This window comes from Micropterus salmoides, unplaced genomic scaffold, assembly GCF_014851395.1.
Source record: "Micropterus salmoides isolate LMB-PRFRI ecotype aquatic unplaced genomic scaffold, ASM1485139v1 Ms_hic_scaffold_3, whole genome shotgun sequence".
Lineage (NCBI taxonomy): Eukaryota > Metazoa > Chordata > Actinopteri > Centrarchiformes > Centrarchidae > Micropterus > Micropterus salmoides.
This window is the reverse complement of record NW_024042261.1, coordinates 31,592,657-31,607,389: the sequence shown is the minus strand read 5'-3', so window position 1 is coordinate 31,607,389 and position 14,733 is coordinate 31,592,657. Positions and strand designations below refer to the sequence as shown.

The 14,733-nt window shown below is 41.9% G+C and overlaps 1 protein-coding gene across 4 annotated transcripts in view; it reads right to left on the bottom strand.

Annotated features, from left to right (window-relative positions):
* Positions 1-14,733, bottom strand: part of LOC119882272 (T-lymphoma invasion and metastasis-inducing protein 1-like) — a 41,988-nt gene that overhangs the window by 15,759 nt on the left and 11,496 nt on the right. For 2 of the 4 annotated variants that reach the window (XM_038692268.1, XM_038692269.1), the window contains exons 2-11: positions 7,703-7,791; positions 6,652-7,573; positions 5,247-5,700; positions 4,666-4,838; positions 4,196-4,420; positions 3,138-3,323; positions 1,535-1,681; positions 1,317-1,394; positions 712-882; positions 356-460 (exon numbers count right to left, since the gene is read on the bottom strand). In XM_038692268.1, coding sequence (XP_038548196.1) covers positions 356-460; positions 712-882; positions 1,317-1,394; positions 1,535-1,681; positions 3,138-3,323; positions 4,196-4,420; positions 4,666-4,838; positions 5,247-5,700; positions 6,652-7,563 — 2,451 coding nt within the window. In that variant the 5' untranslated portion in view covers positions 7,564-7,573; positions 7,703-7,791. The remainder of the gene's footprint in view (positions 1-355; positions 461-711; positions 883-1,316; positions 1,395-1,534; positions 1,682-3,137; positions 3,324-4,195; positions 4,421-4,665; positions 4,839-5,246; positions 5,701-6,651; positions 7,574-7,702; positions 7,792-14,733) is intronic. The other 2 variants (XM_038692272.1, XM_038692270.1) reach the window with 1 other exon arrangement.

Sequence of the window (14,733 nt, the reverse complement as noted above, 5' to 3'; positions counted from 1 at the left end):
GACAAAGCAGCTCTAACCGAGTCTTTATGCAGGATAGTCTAGGACATGTCATGATTACATGATATTAATACAAAGGTTCCTACAGATATTGTTTATTAAGGCTCTCCATGAATAGATTTATGTTTCGATGCAGTTAGTTCTCTGGAGAAAACGTGAAATCGAAAGTATAAAAACACAAAACCTATTAATAATTCAGGATGTTCTTATGATCTTTGGTTCAATCCATTTGAGATTACTCGCATTGTTTCAATGCCATTACTAGTGTTTCCTTAAATATTGTTTTGGATCTTTACAATGTTGAAAAGTCTGAAGGAGAAGGAGGAATAAGATTACGTTTAAGAAGGTAGTTACATACCAAGTCGCAAACATCCTCTTCTGGTTTGGGAATATAGAATTGCACTTGGTTTTCGATAAGGAATTTGAGTCGCAAGTAGAGCTTAGTTGGATCGAGCTGGTGAGCCTGTGGGATGGGAGCAAAACGACAGATGATTGGTTGTTTGGTACCATAAAGTTGACAGCAGCAGTCATTTATCAGTGACAGATCGATTGATCAAGTCTCATTTTTCATTTTATGTAGATGCCAGGCAGTGGCTTTCATTTCCTACAGGGGTCTGCATGCGTTTCCAAGTGGCTTTACATCATTGTCATGCAAACATCACTGGAGTTAAACGTGAACCGTGGGTCAGGTCATTTGAGGCTGGGCGCTGTTACCTTGCAGATGGTTTCCAGAACACACAGTGCAGACTCCCCTGGCTGGATGATGGTTAGCACTGGCTGGTCATTTGGCAGACACACCCAGGAGGGGGTGAGGTGGTCAGGGACCCAGATGTCACTTTCCGTGCTGGGCCGTGGAAGGCTTTTCACAGTTCCATCCTCACTTTTCTTTGAACAGAGTCATCTACTTTAGTACATACTAATTTTTACAATGCTTTTTACTACAAAGTTTGATTTAAACATGATAATTTCACTTTGTGGTTCACAGTTTTAAATCATTCCCCAAAGTAAATTCTCTCACCAGTACTAAATGGCTACCATCAGTACACCCACAGAGCAGTTGCAATAGTTTTCAAGGACTATAGTACGTTACTGTACATTTGATTGAATGAATAAAAAAGTACAACCTCTAATGTGCCTAAATAGCAGTTATAGATGTAACCTCTGAGCTTCTCTTTGCCCTGTTGTTTACTCAGGATACATAAAGGGTTAATATTTTATTGACATCAGTGCTGGCTTAAGATTTAGTTGAGAAAGTTCCCACTCATGTTAGAGCTACACTTCACTGTCAAGTTTGAGCAAACTGAATGATTCCTCCTTACTGTGTGTTCCTTGGCAGGATCAACATATATGCCATCTACAGGCTTTTTCACTGGCTCTTCACCATCAGCAAAGACCTGCTGGGACAAAGAGAAGGTCAAGTGGTCATAACTTAAGCAGAACTGTGGAGGATAAATGCTTTAGGTAAAGGCTAAAAAGAAATCTTTGTGTTGCCAAGGCAGTTCTATTGATTGCTTTAAAACTGTAAAATCTTGCAGACCTGGTTGATACTGGGATGGGCTTTTGTTTTTTTCTTTGAGGTAGTGTCCAGACCCCAGAGAGAGGAGAACCTGCTCTTGCGCTTGCTGCAGGAACGAGACATGGCCTGTGTACGCCGTCTCACTCCGGTCTCTGTGCGAGCTGCCACCTGCAAAAACATAACAACTGAGTCAGGGCTCAAACATACCAAATGAGACAGTAGACAACAATCAGTTTGACCTCATGTCACATCACATTTGTGTATGGCAACCATAAATTCTTTTATACAGCATGTTCTAAATAACATAAGAGCCCAATCTGGGGGGTGGGGGCATGATAAACGAGCCAATAAAGAAACAACTTTTAGAGCACACAAGGAATAGACAGTGGTCGAAAGAAATAAAGTAATAGTATATTATAAAAAATATCAGCACATGACAAAAAATTATAGGCATATTTGAAAACCGTACAGTAAAAGAAATGCTAATCAAGAAGCTTTTTACCAAACAATTGCTGGAAATTAGAACTTGTTCTTAACCAATTTATCTTGCTAAATAAAATGAGTAAAGGGGGTCACATGGGTCTCTGTGTGATAAATAGTTAACATATGATATAGAGATGTCTTTCACACACCTGTGCACATGCAGCCTTTTATACAAATTGACATTTCTAGGGTACTCATTTGTGAAGAAGCAAGAGTAAAATGTCTTTAAAAATGCTGAATAAGGCATTAAAAAGCACTGTACATGTAGGAGCAAGCATGCGCTAAACTTAACCCAGGCACTCGCTCTGTCTTTTTTTGTTCTGTCAACTTTTCTCAGCCCTTTTTGGACATAGTGCTGATACAGGCATTAATGGAAGTAGAGCTAAACAAATTACAGAGGAGTGAAATAGCAGTGAAGATAAAAAACAGGAGTAGAGAGTGGTTACAAAGTGTTCTTTGTTAGATATCCCACCCTACTATATTGCAGCTCAAAACACCCACCTGCTCCACAGCACTGCGTTGGTGGTGAAGGAAGTAAAAGTACCTCACTGATCTGCAAACGCGTCTCTAAAAATCAAATAAACTACTACCAGTGCTTTTAGCTGTGGAGTACATAACCTCAGTGCAGCAGTGGGAGGCCAAATCTGAACAAACACCTCCCAAATGGGTGCCCTGTATGAGACCCAGGCTCCAAAATAGCAGTCATCGTGGAAAAACATGGTTTGACACTACGCATTTAAGTTTCTGGAATCAATCGCCCTGCCAGGAGAGTCACCAGGTGTACTCAGTGATTACAATATGTATTTTGAGGGAGATTTGGTCTTCTTACAATCTAAGGCACTTATAAATATAAGGGCAGTATTTGGGATACTACTATTTAAGGAGATCAACCCACAACTGAAAGTTTACAGGTTTGATCCCCGCAGCAGTTACAGCTTGTGTTGCTGACTACTATATGTATACTTGAGCAAGACATTGGTCCCTCAAATATTTACTAATTTCAAGTCACATTTGGGAAGGCTCTAGCTAAATGCATGAAAATGTCAATGTGATATATAAGCATTTCATGACAATGCTTCATAAAACCAGATTAAATAAGGGTATTAAATAAACATGAAGAAACAAAAGAAGTGATATTTACCAGTGCGTGAAAGGAAGACACAGAGAATATACCCAGTCGGCCCATTGCCAGCTTGGTGGGGCGAGAGGCAAAGGCCAGGAGGCGTTTGGGGTTGGGCAGCTCTCCTCCCTGCAGGCTGGCCAGGTAGCACCTGAAGCGGAATAGATCCATGTGAAACTGCTCCAGGTTCTGCTCCCACAGGAAGATCTGCAGAGTGAGAGGGAAATAATAACGCATCCAGTTAATTGTTCATCAAGACTCTCGTTTGTAAAATTCAGACTAAGATGGAGCATCTTCTCCCTCCCTCAGAAGCTCTGTTACCAGGTTTTCTTTTTTCTGCTTTGCCAACCTGTTCCTAATGGTTTGATGTTTACTGGGGCAGTAGAGCAGGACATTGTGATTATTCACTGGGCCGTCCCCTCACAGTCACGGTCCTGCACTGGTGTTTGGAAGAGGCAGCCAGTGCCATGGCGGAGGGCTCTGTATCACTGCCAAGTAGCCCATAGACAAGAAAGAAACAATACTGCACATTCCACTGGCACATAGAGGCTGGGAGCGCTTCAGCTTTCTAAGGAGCAGGCCTATATTCATTCAGCTCTGCACAATGTGAAACCTGACACTGCCAAACAGAACCGCTCCAACCAGTCACTGCCTAACTGACCAAACAAAGGCCATTTGATCTCCCTTCTCTGTAAACAGACCTATTAAAGACAATATGAGCTTTGCAATTAATTGAGAGAATGGCAGGCTATCAACTGGTGCCAGCTGCATACCATGTTAAAAAAAAAGAAAAAGAAAAGCAATCTGGTTGCCGATAGGTGTCACTGAGAAATCACTGAGATATGTTTCTTAATCACCTCACTTCCCTCCCTGCTTCTCTTGCCATCTCATGGTTCTTGAAATGTAACCTACATTAACAAGACTGCAACAAAATAAATCACTCCTAAACTCCTGAGACGTGTTTTGTATTCCTTGAATTTCTCAAAGATCCAATAAAGTTTCCAGATTCTTCCAGTCAGGATACTCCCTCAAATTCTGTGAAAGACACCACATCAATGGTGACAAAGAATAAAACCTACTTGATCCAGGATTGTCTTCCTCTTCTTGGTGTCAGTAACAGCAGACAGCTGCATGTCTCCCATTTTCTTCATCTTCTCGTCCATGTCTATCTTCTGCTCCAGCTTCTTGATCTCGGCGCGAAGCAGGCGCACCGTGTCCTCTCTGTGGTGCTGGCGAGCGACGGCAGTGGCACATGCTGAGTGAATGGCCGTGATCCAGTTTTCCAGCTCTGTCTGGCTGCAGGTCTGTGTGGAGACAGACAGCAAAAGGTCAGAGATTAAACAACAAACCAGCTCCTTGACATTCAAAATAAAAAGCTCTTTATTTGCTTCTCCTGTGTCGATTCACTGATAATAGTAATAATGGCAAGTCAGGCTTTAAAAGAGCATGAAAGGAAAGAAAACACAGTACATATAGGTCAAGGTAATGCTTGCCTATGGGAGAATTTGCACTTATTCACAGATCAGATGACATTTAAGCATTCTCTTACCTGAAACAGAAAAGCATCTCCTAGGGAGTTACTGAGACAGAACACAAAGTCCTTTTTGGGATGCTCTGGTACAGCCTGGACAATACTGTTCTCTACCCAGATGGCATGCTTGGGAACACTGTTGTTGTCAATCCCTGAACGGCCATCAGTCTCATAGAAGAACAGAGTGCAACCTGGAAAACCAAAGCAATCCATTACTTGACAGCACAGATGCTTGCTGGCCTCAGTCAATTAGAAAGAATCATGATGATGCTGATGATTTTTTTTTTTTTAAATCTAGATTTGCTCAAGCTATTTTATTCTGCTCTCCAGTGGCCAACATTAAGAAGTGCAGCATGGCTTACTTATCAGTGAGAAAAGGCATCATGATCATTAGAGTGATGATTTGATTTAAAGCCCGGTCAAGTGGCATAAAATTTGATAACAAGGTTTGCCTCATGCTTGAATTAAAGCTTTATTTACTGAGCTTGGTTGAAGTTAGAATAAGTATTTCTGCACATCAAAAGTATCCTGAGTTGTATAGATCCTGACATTATAGAATAAAGTATAAATGTTATTGACACTTCAAGGGCATGACAAACCTTTCAGGGAAACCCAGTAACTCTTCCATTTTCGCCTCGTGGCAGACTCCACTTTCTTGTTCTTCTTATGTACAAGGAAGTTTTTGACGGCAAGCCTGCCAGCTTTGCGCACCATCCCCTGGGCGACGCTGAGCAATGGATCAGACTGGTAGGCGGAGCTCATAATGCTCTGCTCGTCACTCAGGGCAGACCCTGCCTCCTCCAAGCTCTCCGTCTGGCAGGAGCTCATCTCCAGTTCCTGTCGAAAGTTCTCATATACGCCCTGTACACACTCACTGGCCCCACCGCCACTGCTGCCGCTGTCACTGCCAGCAAACATACTCCTGCCGGCCGTAGAGCACACGGAGAAGGAGGCTGACATGGTCTTGTAGCGTCGGGACTGGTGCTCTGCCTCTGCTGTCACCCCGTCGATGCCACTGTCCTCGTACTCGCTGCCCTCCCCGGCTGTGACATCCTGCGTCATGGCAGAAGCACAAGACAGGTGAGATGGTATGGCATCCACATTTTCTTCATCACTAACAAGGAAGCCAGTCAACAATTCCTACCCTGACTGACAACTAAGCTGTCTCTGTAGATACAGGAGAGAGCCATCCTTCTAAAGCAATTATGTTGCAAAAACTGTGACTAAAAAGGCCTTACAGGAGTCCATGGTTTGCTAAATCGTGAGGTTCTGCTCTAAATCAATTACTCTCAGCAAAGCGTCTGCTGTTCTTTTAGTACAGCTTGCCCTCCTTGTGGCACTGCAGGGTCTGCCCTCTCCTACCCACATGGCCTAAGGCTCCTGGGAGATGAAGGGGGTTACACTGAGCTTGGTATCTCCATCTGGTCACATGACCCAATCATGTGCTTCAGAGCTCCATTCACTAGGGCTACCCCACAGTGACAGGGCCACCATACACATTTTACTGTTACACTCTTCCACAGGCCTCCCCTCATTATCATAACAAAAGGCCGAGGGCATTTCAAAGAGTGACTTTAAACTCTGCATGCCCCTCCCCCCTCCTGTCATCACAGTCTCCTCTCCCAAGAAAACGAACAGTTTCATCAGGAAACACATCACTTCCCTGACATAAGCTTTGTTTTCATACTTAATCTGTTTTAGCAGCTTATCTGTGAGGTGAATGGGGGGGGCTGTGTAATTGGTGACCACCAAACTATATTAAGATTCTGCACAGCTTTTCGCACAAAGGAGCATAAAAGAAGACATAACACAGCTTTAACGTTTCAGGTCCCTGACATTTAAGAGTGTATCAAACAGACATGAATGCACGGTTTACATTTTCATGGATGGAGGGAATGATTTGTTCTCTTTTCAATGAATTGTTGAAACATTTTAAATGAGTATATTTGAGCCAAATTAGTGGTATAAAAGATCACCGCAACGTGAAATTGCTGTGCAGCTTACCTGTATAGTCTGTGCCCTCCTGCCCTGCATACTGGCACACATGGCAGCTTGGTTGCTGCTCAGGCCTTCGGACAGGCAGTGGGAACGCCGGCAGGGGAGGGTGTAAGCACCGTAGGTGTTCCCATCCTCCTCTGATGGGGAGAGCATCTTATCATCCTCGCCCTCCCTGATAGCCCTGTTGGCGTCGTGCCACTTGGCATAACGGCGTTGAGGTTGCTGGCGGGCAGGGTTCTTGTGGCTATACAACTCATCAAGGGAGTTTGCTCTGTCAGCGGAGTCTGTGGGGCTGGACTGCAGGTGGCCTTCGCAGTCAGTAAAGTCCCTCTCGTTGGCTGTGTCTATGATCTCCTCTGTGCTGGTCAGGTGCTCTTGGCTGAGGTCAGACAGGGAGAATTCCAGGCTGTCATCTCGCCACATGTCTGCAGACTTAGACCTCTTCTTCTTGAAGCTGACAGTCTCCTTGGAGCTGTCCTGAGTTTTCTGGAGGTATGTTACCTCACCTGTGTACACATCTTCGTCCTGCACCTCTTCTGCAGTGGGGCCAGGTAGGGTTATATGCATTGTATTCATGTGCACAGAGGGATTGGCTAGGTCATTGTGAAAGGACACAGGCCGCAGGTTCATGGCCACACGGTCCACCCAAATGGGGCTTCCAAAGTCTGGGAGTATATTTGTCTCATTGAAGGGCTCCAGGCCATTGTCAGCCAAGGATTGTGGGATACTGGGGGTGCTACTTGAGCGTGTGCTCGTCTCAGAGTTCCTGTGCTCTATTTTCCCCGATGAAGCATGTCGAGAGCGCCTGGACTGCTTGTTGGAGATGCGAAGAGACCGAGACATGTGCTTACGTGACAAATAGCCATGTTCGTTACCATATAGAGCATGGTCCCCATTCTGGCTCTCGACATTTCCCATGATTTAGAGGCTAAATGGAAGAGTAAATACAGCTTAAATAATGTCCAAAAGAACATGAAACCAGTACAGAAACATAAAGTTTCATTTAATAGAAATGTTTAAGACATCAAATGACAGAATTGTGTCTGAATTAGCCTACCTGCAGGATCAGAATGATTTTTCTGGCATTTTGTTTGTCACTGGATCTTCAGACAGTTTGGGTTGTCAGCTGCTATGATCCACAAAGCTCTGAAAAGAGATATCCCGATGAGAAATCACTTTAAATATGTGCCATGTGTGCTTTTAATTGTGTGGTATAATTATTATTGTGTCCACAGTAACCTTTCTTTGTCTGTTATTGTCAAAAAAAATTATACAAAGCCAATGTTTTTCCACAAGGTTTGCATACACAGAGCATAATCCATGGGACAAAGCAAGTTTGAGCATTCATCAACTGGAACTAAGATGAGGATTTAAGAAACTACCTGCAAAGAAAAGAAAATTACTGCATGATCACTGGCCCAAGCGTGTATGATGGAACACGTCAAATCCCTTAGTCTTTAATTACTTGTGAATGAACTTAATTGAATCACATATTTAACAGTTTTGTACCCTATTACAACTTATCAACTATATCAATTCCTTATTTGATATTGTTATTATAAGTGGCATGAATATGGTCATCACAGACTCTGATGCTAGGCAGAAAAAGAAGTTGTGGAGTTGATCAAATGTAACTCGATCCTGGCTCATTGTGTTGCTTCTTCACAAGTCACATAAGTTGTCACCATCATGTACATTTGGACTCCTACCAGCCTGCTCAAAAAAAGTCCTGTTCAATGCCTGGGACCATCAACAGATGGGAAAGAAGATTAACTGACCATGATGCAGCTGTTGTTCCTCCTAATATGCGCTCCCCTCTTTTTAGGACAGACCCTTTGGGGGGGTACAGTGTTTTTGCATGTATATGCGTGAGTGGGAGCCCAACCCTCTGCTGCTACATGCACTCAGGCTTACTGTGAAGCGGGGCGTTGCGTAATGTGTAGCTGACCCCGTTTTTCTACCTTATGTTGCCCCCTTTCCCCTCTTCATTCTGCTCACTCATCACCTCTCACTGGTACTGCAATGCACATGTTTGATGTTGATAGAAGTCCATTCATTTTCCTTGTAACCCTGCAGTTTATTGCCTGTTTCACTCAGTCCTATTTGGTAGAGGAAAAGAACAGAAAACAAGGAGCAACAGAACTATGTAATGCTACTGCATTCATTACAGTGAGCAAGATTTCACTAAAAAGGGACACAACATGCTGACAGAATGCTAGCACAAACATTACACCAAGGGCTACTTCTAGGCTTGTGTGTACCCTTTCCCACACAGTACCCTTTAATATTTTATGTGTGTAAGTTGAAAGTTTAATGTTTCTGCATCATCCCTGGAGAGAAACAAAATGTCCAGTGTGTCTTAGCCCTGATCATCACAGAGGCCAACAGGGCTTCATAAAACTATAAATACAATCATATAAAGCCGTAAGAGAATCTCTTACATAGGTCTAACAGTCAGTATTTATGGAGGAAGTTTCTGCTATTTATAGGGCTATGTTGCTGTGCTGAATTTGCTAATATTCTCAGTGGTTTCAATGTCATGTTATAATGTGAAATTGGCCAGAAATTAAGTAGGCTGTTGCAAGCAGAGATGCTGGACTTAAATAGCAGAATATGTTGTTTCCCTGGTCTGTACAGTTAAGGCACATGGGTAATCCCATTTAGATTGGGTTTTTTTTTTTTTTTTTTTTAAATGGCAGAAGCAAATTCTGAGAAGACTTAAAATCTCAGAAAGCTACTTTTGCCTCTTTCAAAGAGATAACAGAACACTGATTCCCTCTTAACATAGTGATTTCCACCAAATGTTAAGATATAAGAACACAGTAGGCACATAGTTTAGAGGCTAACCTGGAGTATCGCTAAATGTATTTATTTTTTGCAAATGAATCAGCATGCATGGTTCAAATCTTAAAATACAGGGATACAACGTTTTACTGCAGTTGAGTTACCAGGATATCTGAATGCAAGATGAAAATGGCCTCAATTCCCCAACACTATATTCTCTAAAGCTGCAATGCTGCTGGTGCACAGAATCCATCAGCAGCTCGTTATTAATACATGAGGAAGAAATGCCAGGGTTGGAAAATATGTTCTAGAGCACCAGATCCCCAGGAATACCTGCTAACACAAATTAGTAAATTAGAGTCCCTGTCTCTAGTTTGTTTCTTCACGATCGTCCTTTATGCACAACTAAATAAACACAAGGAAATCAACAATTAGATTGGAAAATGTTGCCAGTAATTTGGCAGTGTGACAGAGGGGGGAGTATATGGGTCATTTTTCATCAGGCTGCATAGAAGCATATGCAGAAGTCGCAGAGGATTCATCCATTACAAGCCCTTAATGAAATACATGACCACAGGAGATTCCAGCCACCCACAATCACAACGAAGAATGGTGTTATTGTGACTCAAGATTAGCAACACAACGGCTTCAGGCAAAAAGCACAGATATTCACCATAGCAAAGACCACTTGGGAAGTTGTAAACAGTCAGTACATGACAAGTATCAAAGTATTAAATGAGCAGCTGATGTACAAATATCCAATTTGTATTGCCGCTATCCAGTGTGTTACAAAGAAAATGCTAAATGTCTAAACTAATATATTATATTATATAATAAATTCTCTCTCTCTTCTTTGTCTTGTCCCCAGTTGCCAAAATCTGAAATTTATGGTAAGAAAGACTTCACAAAATACTGTTGAGAATCTATCTTTAATATCTGCATGACAGTGTTGGAACATAAATGTCACACATTATGCCAGAACCACTCCATTTCACAAAAATGTCAATCTGAAACTGTTTTGGGAGAGTCTTGCATATGTCCATTCCATGTTCTGTGGGATTTTGTATCCCTGAAATATGTGACAAGTAGATTTAAGGTCCTTTTGTCATTAAAGACCACTTTAAAGCCCAGCTTATATTTGACAAATACTTGGGCCTGTTAGAACAGGAACACAGAAAAACTGTCCTAACCACCACCTGCTCCTATTGCTCCCCAAGGACAAAAATGTCAAGTTGTTTGTATCATTTGAGGAAAAGAGAAATTCTTGCCCCATGGCCAAAATCTGACTTACAGAATTTCAAAACATGGTAGAACATACTGACAGTGTGAAACACCTGGTCACACATTCCTATACTCATGAGCTCAGTGTAGAAAAATACAATAGCCTACTGTAATACACACTTGTGTTTAGAAACAAATCTGAAGAGAACAGTAAAGACATAGCATAACCCATTGAGATCAGCACATCACATAAAGTGAACAGCAAAAGATACAAACACTAACTGGGCTTAATTTGGACAAACTCAGATTTTCACTATATGTTGCTCAGACTCTTGAAAACACGTTCCTGTCGTTTAACCTAACTACACTTGTGAAAGGCAAGAATGCACTGGGCCGACTAGTTACAAGCTCCAACACAAAACCCTGTAATCTGAACACTTCAGTCTCTAGAGATAATAACACAGGTAGTTGTATGGAGGAGGAGGGGAGGAGTTTACCACTGAAAGACTGCACTCAAGACGGCTCACATTTCCCCACTGATATAGTCATATGCTTTTGTGCAAATGGACGTACCGAACAGCAATCTCTTGTTCTGCTCCCAAGTGTGCTCAACTGTATCCAAGATTCTGTAAGGCCAGAGGGAAATTTAGCATCCTCTTTCAAATGTTTCGTATCAGTAAGAAACATCCGTATAAGAGTTGTATTTATTTGGGATGTTATTGAACAAAACAAGTACTTCCTCCACTCTTCATTTAATAGCTCAACTGAAAACTATATACCCCTGTCATGTAGCCAAAGAGTATTTTTCTGACTTGGATCTGTAGCCCTAGAAACCCTGAATAGCAGACAGCTGGAAAATGGGGCTTTGAGTGATAATGAAAGCTGCAAACTTGTCTTGGAATAGCTTTGTGCCAAGTTGTGGCACAGAATGTACCATGAAGGAACGGGCTAGCCAGCATTTGGCTCATCCAGCCAATATTTATACAGCCTTATTTAAAATGATCTTTAGAAAATACTGGAAAACTGAATAGGTAAAGTCATATTAGTCCGAATAATTCTACTGCCATTTGCTGCAGTTACAGCAACTCTGGCTATAACAATTGCATCAACGTATTAGCAGGTGAAGTGACATAAAAAGACTTTTGAACAACAACAAAAAAAAGATAAGCAGAACCACCGAGTCATTTTTCTTTGCTGCAGAATGAATTTCGTGTTTCAGAGGATGGCAGCAAATGCTGCTGCTGTGTGTAACCTGTCTGACCCCGTTATGAGAGGCTCAGGTGGTTGGAGAGCAGCTTTTAGAAGAATGCCAGCACATAAGCAGAATAATGGCTGACAGTAAAGCTGATGTGAAACCTGGCGAGGGAGCGGCAACAATAAAAGGCAGAGGTAGATGCTCTAGGTTGATTGTATAACAAATTTCCAAACTAATGCTTTTTTCTGTGAATGATGCACGCTGGGCTGACATCTATGTTTTAGTTTAGTTAGTACCCTCATTTACATTATTCAAAACTGACATGGGTAATACTGAGATACTCTTGAGCAGTGAAGTGGGCTTTATGCCTCGAATATACTCCAGTGCAGACGCCACAGACATGGACTACTTCTGTTTATATACTTTCTGGAGTCTCCACACATGTGCAATAGATTGGTTGGTGCCCTGGTAGCATAGTGGGCATAGTGTGACCACGCTGGGAGGCATGCATACACCCTCTGATGACATTTTTTCATCACGCAGACCCTAGCGGGTCGAGTACTTGCCGACGTGCAAAGTATAATCCTTGCTTTAGTGTCCTAATGACAGGGATATTGAGTCATTTTGGAACCTGTTGTTGAGCAGCAGCTGGTGTTGTTTAGCCTGGTGGCACCTTTGTGCCTACTAGTGTTTTCTCTGGGGCACCACTGTGTGCAGAGGTCACTGCTTCTGCTGGTGTTTAAGCTGTATGGGGTTTGTGTACAGCAGATGCTTTTGTTGGGACAACAAATCTTGTGTCCACTCTATTGGTTTAGGAAAGTTTTATAAAATTCTATGGCCATTGGTAAAAAACAACAACATATTAGTATAATAAAAAGATATTTCCTCATATTTTTTGGCAGAATGATAACCAACTAAATTGTTGCCCTTTTAACTGTGGATCCTGGTTATTGTGCACTAGCTGTACCACGAGATGTGTGAAAGTAGCACTAAGATAAGATTTAAATTTGAGAAGAGACCTTGATGAAATAAAATAAATAGATGCACTTAGTGTAATGCTGAGGACAACCATCATCACAGTCCATACAACTTTAGGATACAAGATTTTGTGATGTCATTACTTTCAGAGTACTTTCATCTCATTCAACAATGCCAGCAATTTGCTTTTCTAGAGGGTCAGAACCGAGGTGCTATCAGACCACATCCTGCCTACAGCTCTTTAGCTCCTCACTAACAACCTTTGAAGAACTTAAACAGCTGTTAATTGGAGGTACACGTGAGCCACAGACCACTGTTAAGACAAAGGGGGGTAGATACAAATTGTGGTTGTAGTGATTCCTTTGCCACAGTTCTATGGGGGAAGGGATCTGTGGGTTTTAATCTGGTATAGAGAGTGGGCATATTTCTGTTCAAACTATGATCTAATATATGCCACTTCAAAATGAGACTGTTAAAGTTTTTGGTTTTACTAGACAGACTATCAGAAGAGACTGCACTACCAAGTATTACTTGCTCAGTTTCAAAGGACAACAGACAACGCTGTTTCAAACTTGCAGGTTTAGCCACAGATTCATCCATTAGTGTATCAGAAAGATAAAAGCTCCTTTACCACCTCTGATGAATCTCCCTTCTTTCAGTACATAAGACACTGTGTCAGAGCATCAATGATCATGCCTCCCCCCCTTTATATTCTGGTAGCAGTTGGTTTTAGATCTATGAATCAAGTGTTAGATGTCTGTAAATCTGAGCTATGCACTCATTTAAACTTATTGCGATACAAGCCAATGTTTACAAGTAAATCCTTTGAAAGTCACTCAAACTTAACTCCCAATAATGTGAAACTTAATCAGATGCTGAAGAAATGTTCACTGCGAGATAGTGACAGCAGGATCACACAAGAATTCAAGATCAAAACAGTTTGATGAAGTATTCATCTGGGAAGTGCATAGAATGCTTAATGTAATGAAAAAGGCTACAGCCGTTGTGACAAAATATCGCAACCACAATCACCAGACTTTCACAAGTTGACCTTCTCATAGCCTGTTACTGTCACTGTCAGTGAAAAGGTCTCCCCTGGCTACATGGAGCATCAACACGAGTCTGCCTTTACATGCTTCACATTCCAGACTGTTAAAATTTTCTCCTCCACAGTCTGACTCCAAACACACCCAACAATTTTCCACACTCATGGGGAGCAAATGTGCTTGACAGTTTTATGATTATAGATTTGTGATCAACAGTATCAATGTTGGGACACACTAGTTGCCAAAACACAGGGTTTCTGTTACAGTGGAAAACGGGTCCATGCATCAGGGAATATTATCTACTGAGCACTGACACAGGATGGTGTATATGAAAAACAGCTGTAATAGCAGCTCAATAACAAGGTGGGGTCAATATTCAGCCTGTGGTTGTATTAACAGAAAACCCTATGTAAAAGTAAACTAAATGCAACTATAAGAACACACCACTTGAAATATTGGTAAGAATAGTGGTAATCTAAACTTTGGGTAATATTTTGCAGTAGAAAAATTTCATATCAGTAGGAGATTCAGTTTTTTTTGCAATTTTGTCTGTGCTCAAGTAAATTTTCTAAATCTGAGGCAGTGTACCGGTCAGACTTGGTCACCACACTTCCAATGAGCCCAGCTGGCTTTGCGATCTTTGCATTATATAAAATTCAAATCTAGTTGAATGTCCTTCCCATATTCACTGAGCCAGCAATACCACAAAACAGCAATCAATGGATGTTGATGTCTTAAGACCAGAAGCCAGTCCACTGCTGGGTGATCCATTCACCTACCAGTCTCCGTGTGGCAGCTGACTTGTCTTTGCCTGAATGTCCGTTTGCTGGCAACAGAATAAACACAAGGATCTAGAGGAGCAGC